Source organism: Saccopteryx leptura, chromosome 5 (genome assembly GCF_036850995.1).
Source record: "Saccopteryx leptura isolate mSacLep1 chromosome 5, mSacLep1_pri_phased_curated, whole genome shotgun sequence".
Classification (NCBI taxonomy): Eukaryota; Metazoa; Chordata; class Mammalia; order Chiroptera; family Emballonuridae; genus Saccopteryx; species Saccopteryx leptura.
The window spans coordinates 217,229,975-217,256,282 of NC_089507.1; the positions used below are offsets into that span (position 1 = coordinate 217,229,975).

At 46.0% G+C, this 26,308-nt stretch overlaps 1 protein-coding gene across 1 annotated transcript in view; it reads right to left on the bottom strand.

Moving 5' to 3' along the window:
* The window catches only part of LOC136405148 (zinc finger protein 343-like), a 140,919-nt gene that overhangs the window by 88,428 nt on the left and 26,183 nt on the right, over positions 1–26,308 (bottom strand). Inside the window, exon 6 of the mRNA XM_066384218.1 lies at positions 20,121–23,214. Within this exon, the coding sequence (XP_066240315.1) occupies positions 21,254–23,214 (1,961 nt within the window). The 3' untranslated portion in view covers positions 20,121–21,253. The remainder of the gene's footprint in view (positions 1–20,120; positions 23,215–26,308) is intronic.

Here is a 26,308-nt window from a genome sequence, read left to right on the forward strand (position 1 = left end):
GCTCAAGCTGATGACCTCGGGGTTTCAAACCCAGTCTTCCTCATTCTAGTCTGACGCTCTATCCACTGCACCACCGCCTGTCAGGCAACTCTTCAGGCTTTAATGAGAGTATTTCCTGGCTACCTTTGCACCTTGCTGACATGCCCAGGGATCTTGCTGGGAGACAGCCATTGGCATTGTGAGTAGCTGTGCTCTCCTGAAATGTTTATTCTGGTTCTCCCTTCCTGTTACCCCTTTCTGGATTTTTCCATGTTGAAGCCACCAAAATCTCCAGCCAGTATTTATCAGACAAAATTCACCTTTACACTCAACCATGTTTCCTGTTTCCACCTAAACCTCTGCTTCATTCATCAATCTGCTATCACCTGAATTTATTCCCAGCTTACCTGTAGAATTCAATGAAAGCCTAGTTAAGGCTCTCCCTCTAGAAATCATGAATAAGTACTCCTAAAAGTGGAATGCAGGACCTTCCGTGTATATGCTTCTGTGCATTTTTCTTTAAAGAGAATTAAGTTTTTATTAGAGTCTCAAAAAATAACTTTTGTATGTGACAGTGACATAGAGATACAATCAATTCTTCATTCTGCACATCAGTTTTTCATTAATTGCTTTCTCATATGTTGAACTCTCAAATTGGACCTTGTGGGCTGAGAGGAAGGGAGAGTAGGAAACAGTGTGGCCAAATTACCAGGCCTTTTGGATAAAAAACAACACCTGGTGTAAGAATGAGCTGTTCTGGACAAATTAGTAGAATAATGCATATAAACAGCACCCTTGCATTGGAAAAATGAGAGGACTCAGCATTAAACGTGTATTTATGAGTCTTTAAACCTATGTGTACCGATCAGGCCCAAATCAATGATTCATGGCTGGAGGAAAGGTCATAGCTAAAGGACCTGCATCTAGACTACAGCACCCTGAAGGGAGTATGTCTATAAAGCCTCCGTAAAAATTCAAGAATTGACCAGACTGTTGAAGAACAGTGATATCTTGATGGGGATGAGAGGTCTTCAGCAGAGACCTAAGTAGAGATTAGGAGGAAAAAACCCAGGGGACAGAGCCTTCACAGCAGCCAATGGGAGTCATCATTTAGGAGAAGCAGCAATCCAGGACTTGGTGACCTAGGAAGTTCCTCCCCTTTGGAACATCGCTCATCATCTCTATAGAAAGGCTCAGATTACCCCTAAAATCTACTAGATTTTTTTGAGATTATATTTTCTCAAGGGTTGAATTCAGGCAGGAAACCTGAGCTGTGAATGTAAATTCCTTTCCAGATGCATGTGTGACTAAGGTTCACAGACTGAGCTTATTTATGAAAGAGTTAACTGGAACAGAAGGACAAGAGAACATAGGGAAGAATTGTGTATGAAAATAAAAGGAGTGGTCTTTTTTAGGTTACTTACATAACACCTTTCACTTCTTCATTCCCAGTAATTTAGAAAAGTAAGAAAATAAAATAGGCCCTGGCCGGTTGGCTCAGAGGTAGAGCATCGGCCTGGCGTGTGGGGGACCCAGGTTCAATTCCAGGCCAGGGCACATGGGAGAAGCGCCCATTTGCTTCTCCACCCCCACCCCCTCCTTCCTCTCTGTCTCTCTCTTCCCCTCCCGCAGCCAAGGCTCCATTGGAGCAAAGATGGCCCGGGTGCTGGGGATGGCTCCTTGGCCTCTGCCCCAGGCGCTAGAGTGGCTCTGGTTGAGGCAGAGCGACTCCCCAGAGGGGCAGAGCATCGCCCCCTGGTGGGCAGAGCGTCGCCCCTGGTGGGCGTGCCGGGTGGATCCTGGTCGAGCGCATGCGGGAGTCTGTCTGACTGTCTCTCCCCATTTCCAGCTTCAGAAAAATACAAAATAATAATAATAATAATTAAATTAAATTAAATAAAATCATGTCTATTTAGTTGCTAGTGCCATCCTCACTTATACAGAGGATAGAAGAGGACTCAAGACTTCTGAAACCACCTCAAAGGTGACTGAGGTAGTGGATGCTGAGGGCAGAAACAACCTCTTGGTCTTATGTGGATGGAAACAAGATAAATGTCCACCCACAAACCCTCCCCAGCTAGGTCTTCGCCCTGAGTGTCCTTTGTTGCACAGTGAAGTATAACTGATTGCTAATGCGTCACACAGAGGCTCTCCCTGTCCTCATAAAGTCCTCTTCCTGTTCTCTTAATGCAGTGTTTCTATGATGTATCCAGAGGTGCGCATATCCCCAGACCCTGCCCATTCTCCCCGCACCATCACACTGCACCCCGCACTTGGCTGAAGTCTTTTTTATTTTTTTACAAGAACAGAGAGAGAGAGAGTTAGAGAGAGGGATAGGTAGAAACAGACAGACAGGAAAGAAGAGAGATGAGAAGCATCAATCATCAGTTTTTCGTTGTGACACTTTAGTTGTTCATTGATTGATTTCTCATATGTGCCTTGACCACAGGCCTTCAGCAGACCAAGTAACCCCTTGCTTGAGCCAGAGACCTTGGGTTCAAGCTGGTGAGCTTTTTGCTGAAGCCAGATGAGCTCATGCTCAAGCTGGCGACCTTGGGGTCTCAAACATGGGTCCTTGGCATCCCAGTCCGATGCTCTATCCACTGCACCACCACCTGGTCAGGCTTGCTGAAGTCTTGACCAAGGTCCCTGCACACGTAAACCTTCCCCCCTCCATGTGTCCTCAGGTGTCTGATGACATCTGTCTTGTAGCAAACGCTTCATCCACATTCCCTGCAAATATCACGCTTGTCCTTCAATTTGTCCTCTGCTGATTAAGGAGTGGTGCTTTCTGGCTAAAGCCACATCCACACTCAAAACACATGTAAGGATTGTTCCCTCAGAGAATCCTCTGGTGACTTCTGAGGACAGAGTTATCACCAAATTGTCGTTTACACTCTGGGTTCAGGTAGGGCTTCTTTGCCAAGTGAGTCTATTGGTGTTCCCAGAAGTCTGATTTATCAACACATCTATGTCAGCACTCCGGGCACACAAAGGGGTTCTCCTCTGAGTGAGTCATCTGGTGTCTCCTGAGGTGTGACTTCAGACCAAATCCTTGTCCATACGCTGGGCACAGGTAGAGCTGCCTTACCCAGTGAGATCACTTGACTGAATGCAGTCTGAACTCTGTCTGAAGCTCAGCCCACACTCCCTGAAAGCTTACATGTACCGGGAGTGTTCTTCTGGTGAAACTGGAGGGATGACTTGTGGACAAAGAGTTGCCCACACTCACAGCACAGGTACAGCTTCTCCCCTGAGTGAGCCCTCTGGTGCACCCTAAGGTTTGACTTAGCACCAAATGCTCGTTCACACTCTGGGCACACAAAAAGCTTCTCCCTTGAATGCGTCCATTGGTGTGTCATGGCTTTTGATTCATCACCAAATCTTTGGCCACACTCATCACACAAAAAAAGGCTTCATCATCGATATGCGCACACATGGGTGTTTGATTAGGTGTGATTTGAGTGTGCAGCCTCGCCCACGTTGCCTACAAATGTATGGCTTCTCCTGAGAGGGTCACGCTGTCTGTCATAACGTTTGATTCCACACTGCAGAGTCTGGTTCATGCTCACTACAGCTCACAGCTCCGGATCTCGGGGTTTCTAATTCCTTCCTTCCCTTTTCTGTCTGCACAGGGCTTACCCCTTGGGCTGAGCTGGGTTCTATTTCTAGCACCGCATGACCTTCCCGGAAGGTCCTCTGGGTGAAATATGGGATGCACTTGAGTTTTCTCGCTCCTCAGTCTGCACAAAAAATTGTCTCAAGCCACCTTTTGTGCCTTCATCTTCTGTGTTTCCTTCTGGCAACATTGAAAAAAAGATGTGCGCTTTTGATGTCACAAGTCTGAATCTTTTTTTTTTTTTTTTTTTTGTATTTTTCTGAAGCTGGAAATGGGGAGAGACAGTCAGACAGACTCCCGCATGTGCCCGACCGGGATCCACCCGGCACGCCCACCAGGGGCGACGCTCTGCCCACCAGGGGGCGATGCTCTGCCCCTCCGGGGCGTCGCTCTTTTGCAACGAGAGCCACTCTAGCGCCTGGGGCAGAGGCCAAGGAGCCATCCCCAGCGCCCGGGCCATCTTTGCTCCAATGGAGCCTTGGCTGTAGGAGGGGAAGAGAGAGACAGAGAGGAAGGGGGGTTGGAGAAGCAAATGGGCGCTTCTCCTAGGTGCCCTGACCGGGAATCGAACCCGGGTCCCCGCACACCAGGCCGATGCTCTACCGCTGAGCCAACCGGCCAGGGCTTGAATCTTTTGGATATAAGTCACACATGCCCGAGCACATGGGAAGCACCTGTTGGCTGGGCAGTGGCTCCTGGGAGAAGGGTGAAAGTCGGAAGCTGTGGGGGTTCGTTTCTGGTGTTGATTCTGCTGGAGAAAGAAAGTTCGGTCAGAGGAGCCCAAACAGGGCTGCAGGGCAGTCACTCCTGGTCTGGAGAAAACAAAGCCCTCCTGCCACATCCGCTATTAATAATATGTTTACAAAAAACTCTCTCCTTTAGGCTCATGATTTGGGGTCAGATTCTTCATGGTCTCCATTTCTTCCCTGTTCTCCTCCTGGCCCTGCTCTCCCAAGGCCGAAGGATCAGGCAACATCACAGCCCTGAGAGTCAGACCAGTGTTTGCCCTGAAATTCTACCACCCCAACCATGTGGACCTTATTTCATCACAAGATCAATTTCTGCTCCTGCCCCGGGTCACTTCTCCAACCTGTCCTTATGAAACCCCTCATTTTTCCACAAAGCCAGCACCTGCGGGTGGAGCAGCAATGTGACGTTTCCACACTCCTTACTGTACAAATCAGGCACTGCAGGTCCTGAGAGCTCCCACCCCAACTGTATCCTCATTCATTCATTGACTTGGGCCAGACTCAGCCTCACTGAAACAAGCCAAAATACCCAGAACTCTATATTCACAATCAGTCCAGTTTTCCCACAACCATTCACACTCGCATGACCCAAGTACGTGTCCCGTTGCCAAAAACAGGGGGCTATATTGTGGTAAGGTACCAAAATTTTGCTAAATTAATATGGATATTCTAGGAGGAAAGGTCAGGCTTTCTATTTCATCCTTTCTTTAGGGAAGGGAAGGAGAAGAATGTAGAAGCTTCCTAACTTACAAGTACAATGGGTCATTTAGTTTTAACTATAGATTGAAGGTTGTCTGAGGAACTTCTTTTCTCTTTCAGTAAGAGGCCGAATTTATATACCACCCTACATTTATTTTGGCTCTTCCTCTCTTCCTGGAATCCTAAGAGTAACATACCTCTAGGCAAAGGAGGACAGACAGACACTGACAGATTTGTAAATGTCTTTGATTGTATTGCCTTGAAAGTTTTAATGTTCTTTGTTTGTGTGTGTGGCATAGACAGAGAGATTCAGAGAGAGGGATAGATAGAGACAGACAGACAGGAAGGGAGAGAGATGAGAAAGATCAATAGTTGATTGCAATTTTTTAGTTGTTCATTGATTGATTTCTCATATGTGCCTTGACCGGGGGGCTACAGCAGACCGAGTGACCCCTTGCTCGAGCCAGCGATCTTGGGCTCAAGCTGGTGAGCCTTGCTCAAACTCAATGAGCCCACGCTCAATCTGGCAACCTTGGGGACTTGAACCCGGGTCTTTCACATCCCAGTCTGATGCTCTATTCACTGCTGTACCACCTGGTTAGGCAGTTTTAATATTCTTGTGAATCCTCTAAACAAATGTTGTGGGTTTGTTAATAATTGTGTCATGATGTCATGCTCCCCCCAGCCTGTGTGTGTGATCTGATAGATATATGAAATTCCAACTGCCCTTTTGTTGTCCCACCTGGCTGCCTGACCACACCCTTACTTACTAGATAATTGTCCCTGAGGCAGAAGAGTTCCAAGAAGCCGGTCAACCACCTCAAGGAGAAGCGTTCCAGGAAGCCAAAACCATAAAATCATAAAAGGGAATATACCAGAACTTCTGACTCAGTACTCCCTCAGGCTCTGCCAAACCCTATAAAACTCACCCCTAGTCTGTAACCGGTGCCTTTCTCCCTGGAGAAGTGCCTGGCAGGGTTCCTTTCTTACTTTCAATAAAGCCTGTTACTTTGGACTTTTCGGATGCCCGTAAATTCCAACATAATCACGGGTATATAACTAGATTCTGAGATGTATTTGGTATGCACAATTTGGGGTCTGCAATGCCCCGTATTAGTCATATGTGGCTGGCATATTTAATAAATCTCTTCCTTTAATAAAACCCTTCAAAATTCATCTGGACTTGGTGTCTCTTCATAAACCCACAGAAGTGAGGTACGGGTATTTTACAACATTTGGCGCCCAATGTGGGGTGCTGTGTTTCGCTTCACCGGGTATAGACACCCCAAATAGGCTGGTCTCTTCGGGGACTGCCTGACACCATTGGAATCTGGAGGAGAGGCACGCCTCCTGAGACATTTTCAAGTTTCCCTGTTTTTCTGTAGGGTTTGGACAGTTCTTCAGCAGACGCCCCCAGTTCCCAAATTGTTAAATTTGGACAATTCAGCAGAGAAATCAAGGAGGTAGGTAAAGCAACTTTTTGCTTTACTGAATTCTAGCTTTTCTCTGAATTCTTGCTTTTCTGTTCTATTTGGGACTAGTCAATTTTTTAAATTTTATTTATTCATTTTTAGAGAGAATAGAGAGAGGGAGAGAGAGAAATAGAGAGAGAGAAGGGGGGAGGAGCTGGAAGCATCAACTCCCATATGTGCCTTGACCAGGCAAGCCCAGGGTTTCGAACCGGCGACCTCAGCATTTCCAGGTCGACACTTTATCCACTGCACCACCACAGGTCAGGCGGGACTAGTCAATTTTAACTACTCTATGTGGATTGGACACAATCTTACTCATGCAGTAGGCTCTCCAAGCCCGAGATGTCAGTGGGGAGTTTTTTGGTCCTGCCTTGTGCTCCTCTGGGAGACATCTGGTTGTACTCTGGAAGGATAATTAGTGAGGATTAGTTCCTGCTTCAGACTCCCAGGGATATCTGCTTGTACTCTAGGAGGGCGTTATTGGGAACTGAGATAACCAGGTTAGTCAGTTCAGCCTCGGACCTCCAGATACGTCTGTTTATGCTCTAGGGAGATGATTAGTGGGGTCTTCATCCTGCCCAGAACTTCCAAAGACATCTAGTAGTGTTCTCTGAGGGAGACATTAGTGGGGACATTTGTTCGTGCTCTAGGAAGAAATAGTCGAGACTGAATTGACCAGGATTAATCAGTTTCACATCATGCTGCATCAGTGGAGACTGAGTTAACCAGGATTGATTGGTCTCGCCTTGGACTTCCAGAGACATCTCTGTGTTTGTCAGATCTCGTTCTTTGCTTTTTAATGTTTCTGTGTAAACACCCTGAGTAATTGGTGTATAAGTGGAAACCGCTGGTGACTGAGCCTAAGCCCTCCCAGGGACGGGGCCTGCAAGCATCTGAGAGGCCACTAGGTGGAACCCTTTCCCTTGTCTATTGAGCAGTGTGCTTAAATAGTAAGTAATCTGTTTTGTCTTTTTGTTTGTCAGAAAAAATATCTGGCATAATTTTAATTGGAATAAGTAAAGCACGCTCGTTTAAATTTCTTGATTTATAATTTGTGTATATGAAGTCTTTGTTTAATGTTTAAATGTGTATAATTTTAAGGCCTGGCTTAAGTGCTTGTGTCAAAAATGGGAATTTCTGGTTTAAACCTAGAAGGCGATCTTAAATGGTGAATTGTCTGTACTGTAAATTCTCTTTGTTCATCTAAGAAATCTCTCATGACATTTCATTGTTTGAACCTCTCTCCCTGAACCCACTACGTCTCTTTTCATAGATCCAAGATCTCTGGCTTCAGGGCACTCTGTCTGATTTCTCTCCTGAAGAAATTATTCTCTTCTGTTGGCTCCTTCTCCTTGTCCTGTGTAATAATTAATACCTCTATAGTCAAAAAACCTTTTTTTTTTTTTTTTTTTTTTTTTGTATTTTTCTGAAGCTGGAAATGGGGAGAGACAGTCAGACAGACTCTCGCATGTGCCGGACCGGGATCCATTCGGCACGCCCACCAGGGGGCGACGCTCTGCCCACCAGGGGGCGATGCTCTGCCCCTCTGGGGCATCGCTCTGCTGCAACCAGAGCCACTCTAGCGCCTGGGGCAGAGGCCAAGGAGCCAACCCCAGTGCCCGGGCCATCTTTGCTCCAATGGAGCCTCGCTGCAGGAGTGGAAGAGAGAGACAGAGATGAAGGAGAAGGAGAGGGGTGGAGAAGCAGATGGGCGCTTCTCCTGTGTGCCCTGGCTGGGAATCGAACCCGGGACTTCTGCACACCAGGCCAACGCTCTACCACTGAGCCAACCAGCCAGGGCCTCAAACAACCTTTATTTTGAGTACTAATTATTGCCTGTCTTAACTTTCTTGCTTTTATTGGTGTGCTAATTCCTGCTTTCTCCTGGAAAGTTTTGATTTTGTAAATCGGCACCCCAAACGTTAAATATGGGAAAAGAAGGCTGGTGAGGTAGAAACCTTTGATTCCAGGAAATTCGGATGAGTCAGTGTTTTGGGGAGCCCTGAATGGAAAGGGAAGTGTTTCTTCAGCTCCTGGGGGGAAGGGCTGGCAAGTAAGTGTTTTGGGTGAGAGAAGAGTGGAAGGCCGGGCCGGGACGTGCTGTGTGCAGAACAGTGGGGGAAGGGTGCGGGAGTAAGGGGGAGGTGACGGGAGGCAGTATATAATAGAAACTAATTTCAGATATTCACCTACTGGTCAAAAGTAGTTTTGTCCATTTGGAAAATACAGGATAGGAATAGTATTAAAAATCAGAACTTTGCTTTAGAAAAATCTTAGAAAAACAGAAAAAAAAATACATGGCAGGTAAAAAGATTTAGAAATTAACAAACCATGGGTGTGGACCTTGCTGGTTATCAGTTTCTTGAAATAAATGGCAACTCCAGAATAAGTGATAAAAACCATGAATAATAGGATTATAGGAAATAGAATGATCTGATACGGGCTTTCCAGCTGCCTCTACCCTTCCCCTCTTTAGGACATAGGTGTCGCGCGTAGGCCCTTCATGGGTTGAAGATGGTGGCTTGTTGCCCTCCACTGGTGTGTAAAAAATTATAGAAGGGAAAATAAATGTAAACTATGCAAGACTAGCAATGGAAGAAGGGTTCTGACTCTCTCGCGCGGGGCCAAGGTGAGTGTTGGGTCCCCTCCAAGTTTCACCTACCCTTCCCCAATTCCTTTGTGTGGCAAGGTTGTTGTCTGATGTGGGAGGCATGGGATTCATGGGAGAGATCCACTGCTTTAGCAATAATAATAGAAAATTGTAAAAAGAATTCTCAGGGAATTGTGGAATAATTAAAAACCTCACATGGGCTAAAGCAGCCCACTGTTGGGAAGGTAAATTTGTAAAATTTGTATTTTTTAAAAAGGATCTTATTTATTCATTTTAGAGAGAAGGGGGGAGGAGCAGGAAGCATCAACTCCCATACGTGCCTTGACCAGGCAAGCCCAAGGTTTTGAACCGGCAACCTCAGCGTTCCAGGCTGATGCCTTATCCACTGCGCCACCACAGGTCAGGCTAAAATTTGTATTTTTGTTTTTTTATTTATTTATTTTTCTCTTTTTAAAATTTTGTATTTTTAATTTGCTGCTTTTGTTGTGGAAAATAGCACTGAGCAGCTGCTCAGAGCAAGGTCATTAGTTTCAGGTGATGGATTGGATTAAAGTCCTTCTTGGGAAAAACCATTGTCTTGCTAATGACTTGACTGCAGGAAAATCGGTGGAGAAAAGAAAAAAAAAGTAGCAGACTCCTCTCACAGCTCCCAGAGCCTGCCCCGGAATCCCAGGCACACTGACCCTTATATAGACTTAATAATATAAAGCACTGTAGGTCAAAAAGAGGGTTAGTATCTCTTTGTCAGCTGAGTACTTCAAAATAGTGAGTGCATTTTTACCATTCCTTATTTTTCTCAGTAAATCAATAGTTCATTGGGATAGTAGTTTACAATCCTCTTATTGTAAACTGTACTAAAACTGTACTAATGATAAGGCATATAGAATTGTATACTATGCCAAATCCAAAGACTTCCTTTTTGTACCAAAGATCCCTTATTGTGTAAAAAGTATTTTCCATGTTAGAAATGTATATGTTATTTTAAAAGCCTTTCGTTAATTCTCCTTTTATTTGCTGTTTCATAGCCCTGTTGATATTGAAATCCTGGTTTAGATATTTGGGAAATATGTAATATTTATTAATAATGTCTTTTATATAGTGTATAAATGTTCAGCCTATTATCATTTTGAAGCAGTATTATTGTTCAGTGTTAAATCACCCAAAACCCAGAGTAACAGATAGTACTATTAATTAGCCTACCAGTAAAACTCAACAAATGCTTAAAGGTCAATTGTAAATAATATAAAAAAGGGGGAAGTCATATCCTGAAACTACTGCAAATCTATTTTTATAATGCTCTTTACTTAAAGATTTCTTTTGAATGCTAATGTACATAGTTATTCAGCAGCAGAGAGACTCTGGAATCCTACAGGAGATGCCAAACTGTTTCTTCTGCAAACTTCTACCCTCTTTTATTTGGTCCAGCTAATAACGCTGTTTTGTCTATTTCCAATCAGTTCCAGATATACGAAAAAAGTTTATATAAGCAGATAAGCACCCACAAGCCCCTCAGCAAGATCTTTTGAGCATGGATTTAAGGAACAGAAAAGGCAAATAGAGCCCAAAAAGAGATCAGGCAAAATACCAGCTCTTGGCATACACCAGGGGTCCCCAAACTACGGCCCATGGACCACATGTGGCCCCCTGAGGCCATTTATCCGGCCCCCACTGCACTTCTGGAAGGGGCACCTCTTTCATTGGTGGTCAGTGAGAGGAGCATAGTTCCCATTGAAATACTGGTCAGTTTATTGATTTAAATTTACTTGTTCTTTATTTTAAATATTGTATTTGTTCCCGTTTTGTTTTTTTACTTTAAAATAAAATATGTGCAGTGTGCATAGGAATTTTTTCATAGTTTTTTTATAGTCCGGCCCTGCAGTGGTCTGAGGGACAGTGAACTGGCCCCCTGTGTAAAAAGTTTGGGAACCCCTGGCATACACTCTTAAAGGCTCCAACGCCATGAAAGAGCTTCATAACATTCCACCAGGGCCCTGCTTCAAGAGTGGAAAGGAAGGTCATTGAGCTAAGGCCTGCCAGGCTTCTTGGCCTCCACCAGGGACATGCCTTTGCTGTGGGAAAAAGAGACACTAGAAGGTAAGCTGCCGCCTCACTCCTCTAAGGGAGGGTTCAGTCTCTTTCAGTCCTGCTCCAGCCACCTGTGACCTGACCTTGCCCAGCCTGCTGGTTATTGCCAATAAAGGCTAAAGTTGCCCAGGACTGTCAGCCCCATCTCATGACACTTTGGACGAACCTAGGGTGTTTCTTCCAAGTAGCAGGTAAACTGATCTTCTTTCTTATAGACATGAGGGTCACTTACTATACCTAGCCTGAATATTTGGGTTTTATTTATCCCTCAAAGATCTCTGTTGTGGGTATTGATAGCCTTATTTTCTGCTGCTTTGTTTAATGTATAGTGTCTTCTTTATTCCTTTTTTTTTTTTTTTAATTTTATTTATTCATTTTTTTTTAGAGAGGAGAGAGAGAGGAAGAGAGAGAAACAGAGAGAGAGAAGGAGGGAGGAAGGAGCTGGAAGCATCAACTCCCATATGTGCCTTGACCAGGCAAGCCCAGGGTTTCGAACCGGCAACCTCAGCATTTCCAGGTCGACGCTTTATCCACTGCGCCACCACAGGTCAGGCCTTCTTTATTCCTTTTATCTCAATGCCCCATACCTATTTTAGGCTGGGACCTGCTCCTAATTTGAATGAATTTACCTCTCTCACCCAGTGTAGTGTATACGAAGGTTCTCTTCACCACACCACAGTCGCAGAACCCCAGGGAAAGGCACCTTAGGTTCATCTCTTCGGTTTAAAGAAAATGAAAGCTCCGTCTCCATACGTGCTGCAGATGGCTCTTCCAGTCTACCTGCATCATTGCCAGCTAGAAACATGGTCATTGGGACCTGGACACTAACTGCAGAGTGTGGAAGTGTGACCATAACTCCAGTGCCTTGTAGACTTTTCCTGAATGTGTGACTTCTACTCCTTAGGATAGTTCTCAGACTGACGTGGGGTTGGGTTACATTTTACAAATAATATGAAGCAGTGATAGTGTCAACATGAACTTGGTGAAATTACATTAACATGTTAAGGACATTTAAGAGTATAAGAATTTTATTTTAGATCCTTGTTGTATTAGTTAAGACTTTGCTTGATAATGTAATAGGCTTTAATCACTTCATTGTATTAGGACACTTGTTATAGTACCTATTAGCATTGGTTATTTTTAATTTTATTGTTTATTTTATATTTTTCCAGTCTGCCTCAAAATTGGATCACGGGAATTCAAATGAGTATGAAGATGCTACCTAAAACCAGTGAGGGCTTTTAGGAAATTTTAATCTAGCCCCTTGTCGCACTTCCGGAAAGGGCACCTCTTCCACTGGTGGTCAGTGAGAGGAGCACTGTATGTGGCGGTCCTCCAACGGTCTGAGGGACAGTGAACTGGCCTCCTGTGTATAAAGTTTGGGGACCCCTGCTCTAGAGAATCTGATGTCTCTGAAGGCCTGAGGCAGAACTGGTGGACCTGGTCCACTCAGTTCTCACCTATATTCCTTCAGAGTATGAGTAGATATCCCCTAGAGTCTGAGGCAAGACCTAGAACTCTCCACCAATGTCTCGGTCTTGGAGAACATACTGCAAACATGCCGATCACATCTGCTCTATTTTGCTGTACCCCAAAACATAAAGACTATAGACTAGTTACAAACAGCAAAGCAGTTTTGAAAGCCCTACCTACTCCACCGGGGTTCCACATCCCCAGAGTCCCAAATCAGCAAAGCTTCCAAATCTGCCCTACCTACATTCTAGTCTCAAACAAATTTGACCAGTACCAGTCCCGGACAGAAAAGCGAAAGCAAGGATTCAGAGAAAAGCCAGAAAATTAATTCAGTACAGCAAAAAGAGGTGCTTTACCTACTCCTTAATTTTCTGCTGAATTGTCTAAATTGTTGAATTTGGGAAACAGGAGGCATCTATCATAGAACTGTCTGGACTTCAGAGAAAAACTAGGAGCCCTGAATGTCTCAGGTGGTCCTCTCCTCAGGATTCAAGTGGGGCCGGGCAGCTCAGTGGAGAGTCCGTTCAATTCAGGGTGTCTCTATCTGGTGATGCAAGACACCAGATCTCGGACGAGCCCCCAAATGTGATAAAGTACTGCACCCCAGATTCTGAAAAGTACTGTACCTCACTTCATCGAGTCCACCTAGAGACACCCTGTCCAGATAAATTTTGAACAGTTTTATTAAAGAAGGAGATTTATTGATATGCTGGCCACATATGGCTGACACAGGACATCAGGCCCAAATCGTGCAGTCCCAAAAATAGTTCAGGGACTGCTTATATACCCTTGATTACACACTGGCAGGGGAGAGCATGACATTATGGCACAATTATTAACAAGATTATAACATTTGTCTAGGGGATACACAGAAACATTAAGACTCTCAAGGTAACACAATCAAAGACATTTACAAATCTATCAGGGTTCCTCTTCCCTCACTAGCCTAGAGTTATTTTACTCTCAAGATTCCAGGAAAGGGAGGAACTACAATCAATGCAAGGCGGTATGTAAATTCTGCCTCCTATTGAAAGAGAAGAAGTTTCTCTCAGGAGACTTTTACATTCCTTTTCCTCCATTTTCCAAGGAAAGGATAGGAAATCCTGACCTTTTCTTCCTAGAATATCAATATTAATTTTCAGCTTTTTTGGTATCTTACAACAGCATATTTAATAAATCTCCTTTAATAAAACCCTTCAAAATTCTTCTGGACTTGGTTTCTCTACATAAACCCGCAGAAGTGAGGTACGGGTACTTTACAACAATATGGTTGACTCTGCTCCCCACCCTAGCACAGGAAATACCTATTTAGCTCTCGCTGTACTCCTGTGCCCGGAGCCCAAATAAATCTCGAGGAAGCACGCCTGCAGCCACCTCCCTATTTGAAATGTATGGCCCAGAATCAGCCCACTTCCTCTAAAAAATGATATGAGAATTCTTGCGCACCCGCTCCAGAGGAAAAAGAAAGGACTTCGGTAGCGACCCACAACTCAGGAACTCAGAACAACCTCTGTCATCTCATTTCCCCGCCTTAAAATACATGTCTGGAGCCGCATTCCTGCTCCAAAAAGGAAACTTTCCAGTTTCCATTCTATCTACTGCACACCAGCCGCACTAATCCTGGGTCCAACCCACCAGCTCCCACCACAACTCCTAACACTACGCAGCGCTTCTCTCATCCCTCCTTCCAGCTCGGTAGTTTGTCCAAGCAGCTGCGCTGACTAGAATCAGCGGCAGAGGTCCACGTGATTTTCCGGGTCCTCTGAGAAAGGACTACCATTCTCAAAATCCCTGGAGGCTTCTCCTCCCAATTGTTAGAACACAATGACCTCTACCATGAGTTGAATATACTTTGCACATTCTCTTTTGTAATGACAGCAGACCACTTTTTAAAATTTTTTATTTATTGATTTTAGAGAGAGAGAGAGAGAGAGAGAATGGAAGACAGGAAGACACAGAGAGACAGAGAGAGGCAACGAAAGAGAGAGAGATAGAAACATGGATTTCATGCCCCACTTATTACTGCATTCATTGGATGATTCTTGTATGTAACCTGACCTGGGATCAAAAGTGCAATCTTGGCAGATCCCACGATGCTCTAACCACCTGAACAAACCGGCCAGCTCTACCCATCTCTTTTCTTAAGATGCACAACTATGCCTGACCTATGGTGGTGCAGTGGATAAAGCGTCGACCTGAAATGCTGAGGTCGCCAGTTCAAAACCCTGGGCTTGCCTGGTCAAGGCACATATGGGAGTTGATGCTTCCTGCTCCTCCCTCCCCCTTCTCTCTCTCTCTTTCTCTCTCTCTCTCACTCTCTCTCCTCTCTAAAAATTTTAAAAAAAAAAGAAAAAAAAAGTTTTTTGCCTGACCTGTGGTGGCGCAGTGGATAAAGCGTTGACCTGGAAATGCTGAGGTCGCCGGTTCGAAACCTGGGCTTGCCTGGTCAAGGCACATATGGGAGTTGATGCTTCCAGCTCCTCCCCCCTTCTCTCTCTCCTCTCTCTCCCTTTCTGTCTCTCTCTCTCTCTCTCTCCTCTCTAAAAATGAATAAATAAAATAAAAATAAAATTTTAAAAAAATGTTATAAAAAGATGCACAACTATAAAACAGACAATAATTCTGGGAATAAGTCTGTTCCCACGGTGTCAATCGGAAAGACTACAGTTCCCAGTAAACACTGCGGCAGCATCACCAGAATTTGTTCCTGTTCACACGGTCCTCTCCCAGTTTCTATCCGGGGAAGGCATTTCCGGTTTCTGAATCCAGTTTGTCTAGACCGCAGGCTGCGAGGCTGTTCGGCGCTTTGGCGTGTTTTACCCTTCACGTGATACAGAGATACTCACTGCGTTTAAGCTGAATAGCACACACGCCTCCTTCCGTGAGCGCCATCTACATGTGGCTCTGTGCTACTGGCCCGCCCCTGCGGGCAGCCCCACGTTACTAGCGGGAAAATCAGGGAATGCAAAGCTGTCACCCCACCGTGGACGCTGTGCCCTCGATTTCCTCTCTCCAAGTCAGCTGGTGGCAGAGAAATGCAGGACGGCTTAACAACACAGAACAGAACACGATGTAAAAACTGAAATGGGACGTGGGGAAGCCAGGTTCCCCCAAATTGTAATAAGGCTCTTCTCTCCTACTCCTCCTTCCACGTGATACAGCCGCATGAAGTGTTTTCTGAGATGGACAGGGAAGCTCTAAGGAGGGTCTAAGAACGGAGGACACTGGACCTGACCCTTGCCCACAGCTCCATCCTAATCCTTATCTACACCTCTATCCAGTAGACAGTTCCACCCTCGTAGACCTTGTATTTCCCTTAGAAGTAAACTGCTCTATACCTCTCTTTCCACCTTCTTCCATGATAGATTAGTGGACTAATCTCCCCTGGGGTGTAGGCTCAGATTTCTTTGCCTCCATGAAGTCTCCTCCGGGCTCATGGTCTGACAGGAATTTTTTTGATCACCCAAGAAAATTGCCCAGAGAATTTAATATTCTTTTCAATCCTAGCCTTTTCAGACCTCTCATTTAGGTGACTGTGATCTTTCTGAGGATGGTACCATCTACTGTGTCACCACTGCCTTATATGTCCTGAATAAACTGTGACAACATTATTCTCAGAAGAGATAATGATTAGATTAATGGATGGATGATGGATGGATGGATGGATGGATGGATGGATGGATGGAAGATCATTTCATGAAAAAGACTCAAACACTTCAGCCTATTGCCACCTTCTGTTGGGGGATGGGTCTTTGTTTAAGAGCTGGGCACAGATAGGTGGCAGGGTTGTATCACATGGTGGCTTCAATTGTTGTTCCTACAGAAACAGACCATCCCATTTCCTCCAAACCCCACATCTCCAAGTTCTGTTCCTGCTTTCCAATAGAGATGACCAAGAACATCACTCACTGGACTCTGTTCAATTATTACAACTCTTCACCTTGAAACGACACTGTCTTCCGGGCAGCCCTGCCCCCTGCTGACATGCCCAAGGTTCTTGCTGGGAGACAGCTGTGGGCGATCTGAGTTGCTGTGCTGCCCTGAAATGTTTATTCCAGTTCTCCCTTCCTGTTACCCCTTTCTGGGTGTTTCTATGTTGAAGCCACCGAAATGTCCAGCCAGTATTTCTCAGGAAGGTTTCACCTTCACGTGCTCCATGTTTCCTCGGTCCACCTACACCTCTTTCTGCTTCATTCATCAGTCTGCTATCACTTAAGTTTATTTCCAGTTTAAATCTTGAATTTATTTTCAGTGAGATCCTATCTAAGGATCTCCCCCTGGAAAAAAAAAAGAATTAATAAATACTCCTGAAAGTTGAATACAGGACCTTGCCTGTATATATATGTGTGTGCATTATTCTGTAAGGACAACCAACAGTTTTTCTTAGTTTCTAAACAGTTTTATTACTGTGAGGGAGACAGAGAGAGTGTCAGATAGGGACAGACAGACAGGAAGGGAGAGATGACAAACATCAATTCTTCATTCCGGCGCCTCAGGTGTTTATCGATTCCTTTCTCATATTTGGAACTGTTCGATTGGGCTCCATGGGCCCAGAGGGAGGAGGAGTAGAAAAGGGAGTGGCCAAAGCAGCAGGCCTTTGGACTCAAGAAACAACAGCTGGGGTATGACGAAGCTGTCTTGGACACATTAGTAGGATGATGTGTCTAAGCAGGACCTGTGGATTGGAGAGCTGAGGTGACTTTGCATTGCAGCTGTATTTATAGGTGTTTAAACCCATAAGTAGCTAACAGGCCCAAAGCAATGATTCATGATGGGAGGAGAGGTCTTACCTGAAGGACCTGCACTTCGAATATGGAATATAAAGGGTCCCTGAAAATGCTGAACTTGAACATACCAGTAACAAACAGTGATGTCTTCATGGGGATGAGAGGTATTCAGCAGAGACCTGAGTAGATTGGGAGAAAGAAAACCCAGGAGACGGAGTCTTCACTGCAGCCAATGGGAGTAACCCTTTAAGAGAAGAAGCAATCCAGGCCTTGGCGACCTGGGAAGTCTTCCCTCTGGAACCCTGATTATCCATCAAGGCAAAAGCTCAGATTCCCCAACAAATCTACTAGATTTTGGACTTATTTCTTTCTCAGGGGTTGGATTCATGCAGGAGACCTGGGCTGTGAATGTGAACTCTTTCCCAGATGCATGTGTGACTAAGGGGCACAGACTGAGCTCATCAAAGACTTTTTTTTTAATTAATTTATTTATTTTAGAGAGGAGGGGGGAGATAGATAGAGAGAGAGAGAGAGAGAGAGAGAGAGAAGGGGGAGGAGCAGGAAGCATCAACTCCCATATGTGCCTTGACCAGGCAAGCCCAGGGTTTTGAACCGGCAACCTCAGTGTTTCCAGGTTGACACTTTATCCACTGCGCCACCACAGGTCAGGCTCATCAAAGACTTTACTGGAACAGAAGGACAAGAAAACATGAGGAAAAATTGTATATAGAAATTGTAAACCTAGTGAGCACGATCATTGCCATGCAGATGCAGGTTCACATTGGATTCCAGCAGAAGGTAAAGAAACAGTGGAACCTGACCAGTCGGTGGCGCAGTGGATAGAGCGTCGTACTGGGATGCAGAAAACCCAAGCTTGAGATTCCGAGGTCACCAGCTTGAGCACAGGCTCATCTGGTTTGAGCAAAGCTCACCAGCTTGGACTTAAGGTAAGGTTGCTGGCTTGAGCAAGGGGTTACTTGGTCTGCTGTAGCCCCCGGGTCAAGGCACAGATGAGAAAGCAATCAATGAACCACTAAGGAACCGCAACGAAGAATTGATTGATGTTTCTCATCTCTCTCCCTTCCTCTCTGTCCCTATGTCCCTCTCTCTGACTCTCTCTGTCTCTGCCACAAAAAAAAAAAAAAAAAAGAAACAGTGGAGACAGGAAATGGTGGGCCATTCTGTTTGTTAGTCTTGTAACGCAGAAGAGCAAACAGGGCGGGAAAACGGCTTCCCTCTCACTCAAAGTTTCCAAACCCAGACCCATTTTCAGGGTTTTTCATGTGTCCTGGGTCCCCACAAAACTCACCAGGGCTCCCACACACCTCAACACTCCCTCTCTCCCTATGCATTCTTCAGCAAAAAGAGTGGGGGGGGGGGACACACCATTCTCCAGCAAACAATAGGAAACAATTGCCCCTCCCAAGCAGGAAGGCAATCCAGTTTGCAATCTACTTCCCTGAGGGCAGCACCTGCATCCTTCCATACACTATACACACAGAGCGCTGCCCCAACACAAAGGAGCAAACCTGGAAACATCTGTTTACCCAACACAAATATAAAAGTGGTCATTCTTAGGTGACTTCAATGAAACCTTTTATTTCTTTATTCTAATTACAAAAGGTGAAAAAATAAAGACATATCTATTGAGTAGCTAGTGCCATCCTCACTCTCACACAGAGGAGGGAGGGCTCAAGACTTCTGAAAGCCCCTCAAAGGTGACTCATAACTGAGGTAGTGACTCCTGGGATCAAGAATGTCCTCTTGGGGCCCTGGCCAGTTGGCTCGGCGGTGGAGCATCGGCCTGGCGTGCGGGGGACCCGGGTTCGATTCCTGGCCAGGGCACACAGGAGAAGTGCCCATTTGCTTCTCCACCCCCCCTCCTTCCTCTCTCTCTCTCTCTTCCCCTCCCGCAGCCAAGGCTCCATTGGAGCAAAGATGGCCCGGGCGCTGAGGATGGCTCCTTGGCCTCTGCCCCAGGCGCTGGAGTGGCTCTGGTCGCGGCAGAGCTACGCCCCGGATGGGCAAGAGCATCGCCCCCTGGTGGGCAGAGCGTCACCCCTGGTGGGCGTGCCGGGTGGATCCCGGTCCAGCGCATGTGGGAGTCTGTCTGACTGTCTCTCCCCGTTTCCAGCTTCGGAAAAGTGCAAAAAAATAAAAATTAAAAAAAATTAAAAAAAAAAAAAAGAAAAAAAAGAATGTCCTCTTGGAAGGTAGAGGAGAAACATCAGGATAAAGCTCCACCCACAAACCCTGCCCACTTCTCTCTTCTCCCTGAGTGTCCCCTGGTGCCCTATGAGGTGTAACTGGCTGCTAAAGCTTCTCAGAGTCCCTCCCTGGCCATCTAGTTTCTCTAAATGTAGTGTAGTCATGGAGCCCCACCGGAACTACCAACATCCAGTGTCAAGGTTAAAAAGCCTACTCAAGGCACAAACTGACTGCAAGGGGAAGAGGGAGAGGCCTATGGGGACAGGCAATGACGACCTCCGGAGCCCTGTTTCTCACAGCTTTTATTGAGCAGAGGACAAAACTTCTTTACAGGAACAAAGGCAACAGGATTACAGGGGAGGAAGATCCGGTGATAAGGGGAAAGAATGAATAAATAACGGATTTCTTGCTGAGATGAAGATAGGGCTAGTATGGGTCACAAAATACTTTTTTTTTTCCTAATTAACAAGTCAAAAGAAAAAAGAAAAAATCTAGAACCTCTAGGCTACTTCTCTAAAGCCCCTTCAGGAGCATTTCTCTGTGTCCGCACAAAGGTCACTCACTCACACTCACTCACAGAGTATCTTGGTGTTGTATCCAAAACACATTCACTCAGGGTTGTTAACTCAAGTTTCCCAGTCAAGTCAGACACAGTACAAAGTTAGATGGCCAGTTGCCTACAATGCAGCTGTTCTATGATGTATCCTAAGGTGCGATTTTCCGTAGTCTGTGCCCATTCATCTCACACACATAGAACGTATACACTGGCATTTGTGAGGAGTGGTTTATGTCCACAGCTGTGACTACACTCCTTATACACTTAAGATGTCTCATGAGAGGGGAGTCCCTGGAGAGACAATGGGTGGAGTATTGAGTGGTTTATTGGTGAATGAGGGCTGGACTGGGCAGAGTAAGAAGCTGACCTGCAATGTGTTCACAATTGAGATCTCAAGGGCACTCCTGGCCCACGATGACCATCTGAACCCAACAGAGTCAAGGGGTAAGGTTTTGTCTCCCCATCTCAATCAGTCATGGGCCAGGAGCCACCCTGTGTGGAGAGGCCATTCCGTATGGCTGAGAGCAGGTCCTAGAGAAGAACTCATCACCATGGCCATCAGCAGCAGTTATCAGCAGCTGCAGGAGTGTGGGTCCTGATAAGGTGATCTGGGCAGAGCTCGGACCCCCCAGTCACTGCACACACGCTTCCTGCCTAAGTGCATCCTCCTTGTGCAATGGGGGCTGACGTACGGCTACAGCTACCTGCATGCTGCATGCACGTGACTCCTCTGGTCAATGTGTCCTTGGTGACTGATGACATCCGACACATCTCTGCAAGGTCACTGCACACACACACGTGCACGCGCGCACGCGTTCTGGTTTCTCTCTGGTGTAAGATGAGGCCTCACTGATTTCTGAATTCCTGGTCAAGATCCCTACATATGCAAGGCTTCCCCCTCCTTGTATCCTCAGGTGTCTGATCACATCTGATCTGTAGCTAAAGCTTCACTCACATTCCCTGCAAATATCACGCTTGTCCTTTGATATGTCCTCTGCTGATTCAGAAGTGCTGCTTTCCAGCTAAAGTCTGGTCCACTCACCACACATAAAAGGATTCTACCTCAAGTGAGTGCTCAGCTGTCTCCTAAGTTGTGGTGAGTTTTCACAAAATCCACATTGGCACTCTGGGCAGATGTAGGGCTTCTCCCCTGAGAGAGTCCTCTGGTGTCCCCTGAGGAGTGACTTACAACTAAATGCTTGAATACACTCAGGGACACAAAGGGCTTCTTCCCTGAGTGAGTCTGCTGGTGTCTGCTGAGGTTTGACTTATAACCAAATCCTCTTCCACAATCTTGACACATGAAGGGCTTCTCCCCTGAGTGAGTCTGCTGGTGTCTCCTGAAGTACGATTTATATGCAAATCCTTGTCCGCACTCCGGACACAGGTAGGGCATCTCCCCAAAATGAGACCACTGCGGCCCAATGCGGTCTGACCTATGTCTGAAGCTCTGCCCACACTCCCTGAAAGTGTGCACGTCCCGGGAGTGTTCCCTCTGGTGAAAGAGGAAAGATGACTTCCAGACAAAGCAGCACCCACAGTCACCGCACACGTAAGGCATCTCCCCTGAGTGAATCCTCCGGTGTCTCCTGAGGTCTGACTTATCACCAAATCCTCGTCCACACTCAGGGCACATGAAGGACTTGTTTCCCGAGTGAGTCCTCTGATGTCTCCTGAGGTTTGACTCATCACCAAATCCTCGTCCACACTCTGGGCAAACAAAGGGCTTCTCCTTCGAGTGAGTCCACTTGTGTCTCTTGAGTTTTGAATTAAAACTAAATCCTCGTCCACACTCTGGGCACACAAAGGGCTTCTCCCCCGAGTGAGTCATCTGGTGTTTCCTGAGGAGCAACTCATGACCAAATGTTTGTCCACACTGAAGACACACAAAGGGCTTTTCCCCCGAGTGAGTCCTCTGGTGTCTCCTAAGGTCTGACTTATCAACAAATCCTCGACCACACTCAGGGCACACAAAGGGTTTCTCCCATGAGTGAGTCTGCTGGTGTCTCCTGAGGTTTGACTTATAACCAAATCCTCGTCCACACTCTGGGCACATGAAGGGCTTCTCCCCCGAGTGAGCCTGTTGGTGTCTTCTGAAGTATGATTTATACGCAAATCCTTGTCCACACTCAAGACACACAAAGGGCTTTTCTCCCGAGTGAGTCCACTTGCTCCTCCTGAATTTTGAATTAACACTAAATCCTCGTCCACACTCTGGGAACACAAAGGGCTTCTCCCCTGAGTGAGTCCTCTGGTGTCTCCTGAGGAGTGACTTATAAACAAATGCTTGTCCACACTCAAGACACACGAAAGGCTTCAGCCCCAAGTGAGTCCTCTGGTGTCTCTTGAGGACTGACTTATCAACAAATGTTCGTCGACATTCCAGGCACACGAAAGGCTTTTCCCCTGAGTGAGTCCACTGCTGTATTGTGACTTTTGATTTATCACCAAATCTTTGGCCACATTCATCACACAGGAAAGGATTCTCCATCGATGAGTGCACTTCAGGGTGTCTGAGGAGGTGTGACTTACATGTAAAGCTTCGCCCACACTGCCTGCAAATGTAGGGCTTCTCCCCCGAGAGGGTCACCCTGTCTGCCATAACGTTTGATTCCAGGCTGCCGTCTGGTTTGAGCTCACTACAGCTCACAGCTCCGGATCTCGGGGTTTCTAATTCCTTCTTCCCCTTGTCTGTCTGCACAGGGGTTACCCTTTGCACTGAGCTGGGCTCTATTTCTAGCACCGCATGACCTTCCCTGGAATGTCCTTGGGATGGGCTGCAGAATGCACCTGAGGTTTCCTTCTCCTCAGTCCTCTCGAACAAAAGTCTCAAGCCGTCCTCTCTGCCTTCACCTTCTGTGTTTTCTCTCCAGCAACTCTGAGAAAAAGACGTCTGCTCCAGATGCCACAGACCGAAATCCCCCGGATAGAAGTCACCCATGTCCGAGCACATGAGAAGCACCTGCTGGCTGGGCAGTGGCTCCCGGGAGAAGGCTGGAAGGCAGGAGGAGCGAGGGTCCATTTCTGGCTTTGATTCTGCTGGAGAAAGAAAGTTCAGTCAGAGAAGCCGCAACATTTCTGCAGGGAGTCCCCCTTCTCTCAGGTAAACTAGGGCCCTCCTGCCACACCTGTTATTAATCATAGCTGTACAACATCCTTTGTTTCCACTAATGATTTCTTTAGGTTCTGTTTCTACACAGTCCCTTTTCTATGGCAATCCAGTGGAACCATCCCAGAAACATCTTCTACATGTCACTCAGACTGGGTGCCTTCCAGGTAAGCAATCTGCCCTGTAAATAGCTTCAATACCACCAGCTGTTTCTTTCTAGTAAGTCAGCCAACCCATGACACTGCCACTGAAGCCCTGTTTATACTTCTGTTGTACTTGGAGATGACAGTCTCTATGACCTATGTGAAAATCTGCTTCATGACTTTACTTATTAAAAAAACAAAAAACAAACAAACAAAAAAAACAATAAAAAACTGAACACATAAAAAGTTACTTGATCAGGAGGGCTTCCAAACACAAGAAACAGTACATTACACAGTGGTTGAATAGAGTGTATAAGAACTGAATCTGAATTTCAGATTGCCCATCTGCAAACAAATACTTCGAAACAATAATTTCTTCTAACTACTAAGTTCTGTATTAAGTACTGTGACTTCTGCCATGGACAAGAAAGACTCAGTTCTTTGTTTCAGGATTTTGGAACCCTGCGTCCAGACCAATCCAATCACACTAACATCACACTTGGTAACAGGGTTTGCTTGGGCCAACAGAGATTGGTGAAAAGTTACTTCCACTTTGCAACACATTTTTAAAAAGCAAAATGTAGTTTCCTCATTGCTGCTTTCCCCCTTCTTTAAGAATACCAGACCCAACCTGACAAGGTGCTGGTGCAGTGAAGTCAGACTGGGATGTGGAGGACCCAGGTTCAAAACCCTGAGGTCACCAGCTTGAGCGCAGGCTCATCTGCTTTGAGCTAGGCTCAGTGGCTTGAGCCCAAGGTCACTGGCTTGAGCAAGAAGTCACTCGCTCTGCTGTTCACTCTCCCCTCCCCAGTCAAGGCATATATGACAAAGAAATCAATGAACAACTAAGGTGCAGCAAAAAAGAATTGATGAGTCTCATCTCTTTCCCTTCCTGCCTATATGCCCATATATGTCCTTCACTCTGTCTCTGTCACACACACACACAAACAAATACCAGATTTAAACAGAGGCTGTTTTTTTCAAAGATTGCAGAACCAACAGAGCTGAACAAGAGGCAACAGAAGACATGAACATTTGACTGTGGCCTGTGCTCTCAGTGCTAGAGCGTCGGCCAAGCATGTAGGTGTCCCGGGTTTGATTCCTGGTCAGAGAAGCAAGCATGTGCTTCTCCACCCCACATCAACTCCCTTCTCTCCCTCTATCTTGCTCTCCTCCTCCTACAGCCATGACTCAGTTGGAGGAAGATGGACCCAGACACTGAGGATGGCTCCATGGCGTCGCCTCAAGCACTAAAATAGCTCTGTTGTCAAGCAACAAAGCCATGGCCCCAGGGGGACAGAGCATTACCTGGTATAGGCCTTGAGGGTGCATCCCACTCGGGGTCCAAGCAAGAGTCTTTCTCACTGAGTCAATGCTCTTACTTAAGAAAAAACAATTATAAGTGTTTTTTTTTTTAATATTTTCATTACGTGTAAAATATTTTGAAAGATTGGATGACATAAGATTGTGAATTTTACCCATTCCTGTCTACCTTTTTAAAAATGTAGTTACTAGAAAATTTTAAATCATCCCTGTGGCTCACACTGTATTTGCACAGCACAGCACTGACCTAGAACAAGGGGTGGGAGAAATAGAGCTCGAGACCTATTTCATCCTCCCCTCTCTCTCTCTGTACAGTTGACAGGCTCAGGAGAGTTTTTAAATTGTCCACAAGATGGAAACAAGTCAAAAGAATGATAGTTCATGACACATAAAACTGATATAAAATTCAAACTTTGGTGTCCAAAGAAAAAGTCTTCCTGGGACACAATCGTACTCATTCATCCACGTTCCGTCCTGGCTACTGAGGATGACAGGGAGAGTTCAGAGCAGTTAGAGATCACATCGCCCACAAAACACCTAAAATAGCTATTCTCTGGCCCTTTACAGAAAAAGTGGACAATAGCTGACTCAGGGTAATGTTGCAAGCAAAAGTATTTATTTAGGCCCTGGCCAGTTGGCTCAGCGGTAGAGCGTCGGCCTGGCGTGCGGGGGACCCGGGTTCGATTCCCGGCCAGGGCACATAGGAGAAGCGCCCATTTGCTTCTCCACCCCCCCCCCCCTCCTTCCTCTCTGTCTCTCTCTTCCCCTCCCGCAGCCAAGGCTCCATCGGAGCAAAGATGGCCCGGGCGCTGGGGATGGCTCCTTGGCCTCTGCCCCAGGCGCTAGAGTGGCTCTGGTTGCGGCAGAGCGACGCCCCGGAGGGGCAGAGCATCGCCCCCTGGTGGGCATGCCGGGTGGATCCCAGTCGGGCGCACGCGGGAGTCTGTCTGACTGTCTCTCCCCCGTTTCCAGCTTCAGAAAAATACAAAAAAAAAAAAAAGTATTTATTTTAAAAAAATTTAAAAAAAAAGAAAGAAAATATTTATTACCCTAGGATTAAAGAATCAATGTAAGTTTCTAAATAAGGGAAAAATCATGGCGTATAAAACACAAACCTCTGACGGTTGCAGAAGGCGTTACTCTCTCCTCTCCCACGTGCAAACTGCACTTCCAGTCCCACCGGCCTCCTTACAATTCCCTACCCCTGGGAGGGACATCCCTTCCTTAAGGCCTTAATGTCTTAGCGCCAACATGTATCGACCTGAAATGCTACTTCTTTTCACACACAGAATCTAACTCCGTCACCACATTATGTCTTTGGTCACATGTTACCTCCTCATTGATTTCAAATTCAGCTTGCCGCCCTGTCACAATCGATATGCCTTTATCCTGCTTCATTTGATGATTATTTTTCACTAGGTATTTTTATCACTGTCTAACGTTACCATCTTATCCCTGCATGAGAAGCTTTTTATTCCTTATTTGTTACAATACATCGTGAAAAGGAAGCCCCATGGGTAGAGGTTGCTATTCCCTCACTTCTGTGTGGCTCTAA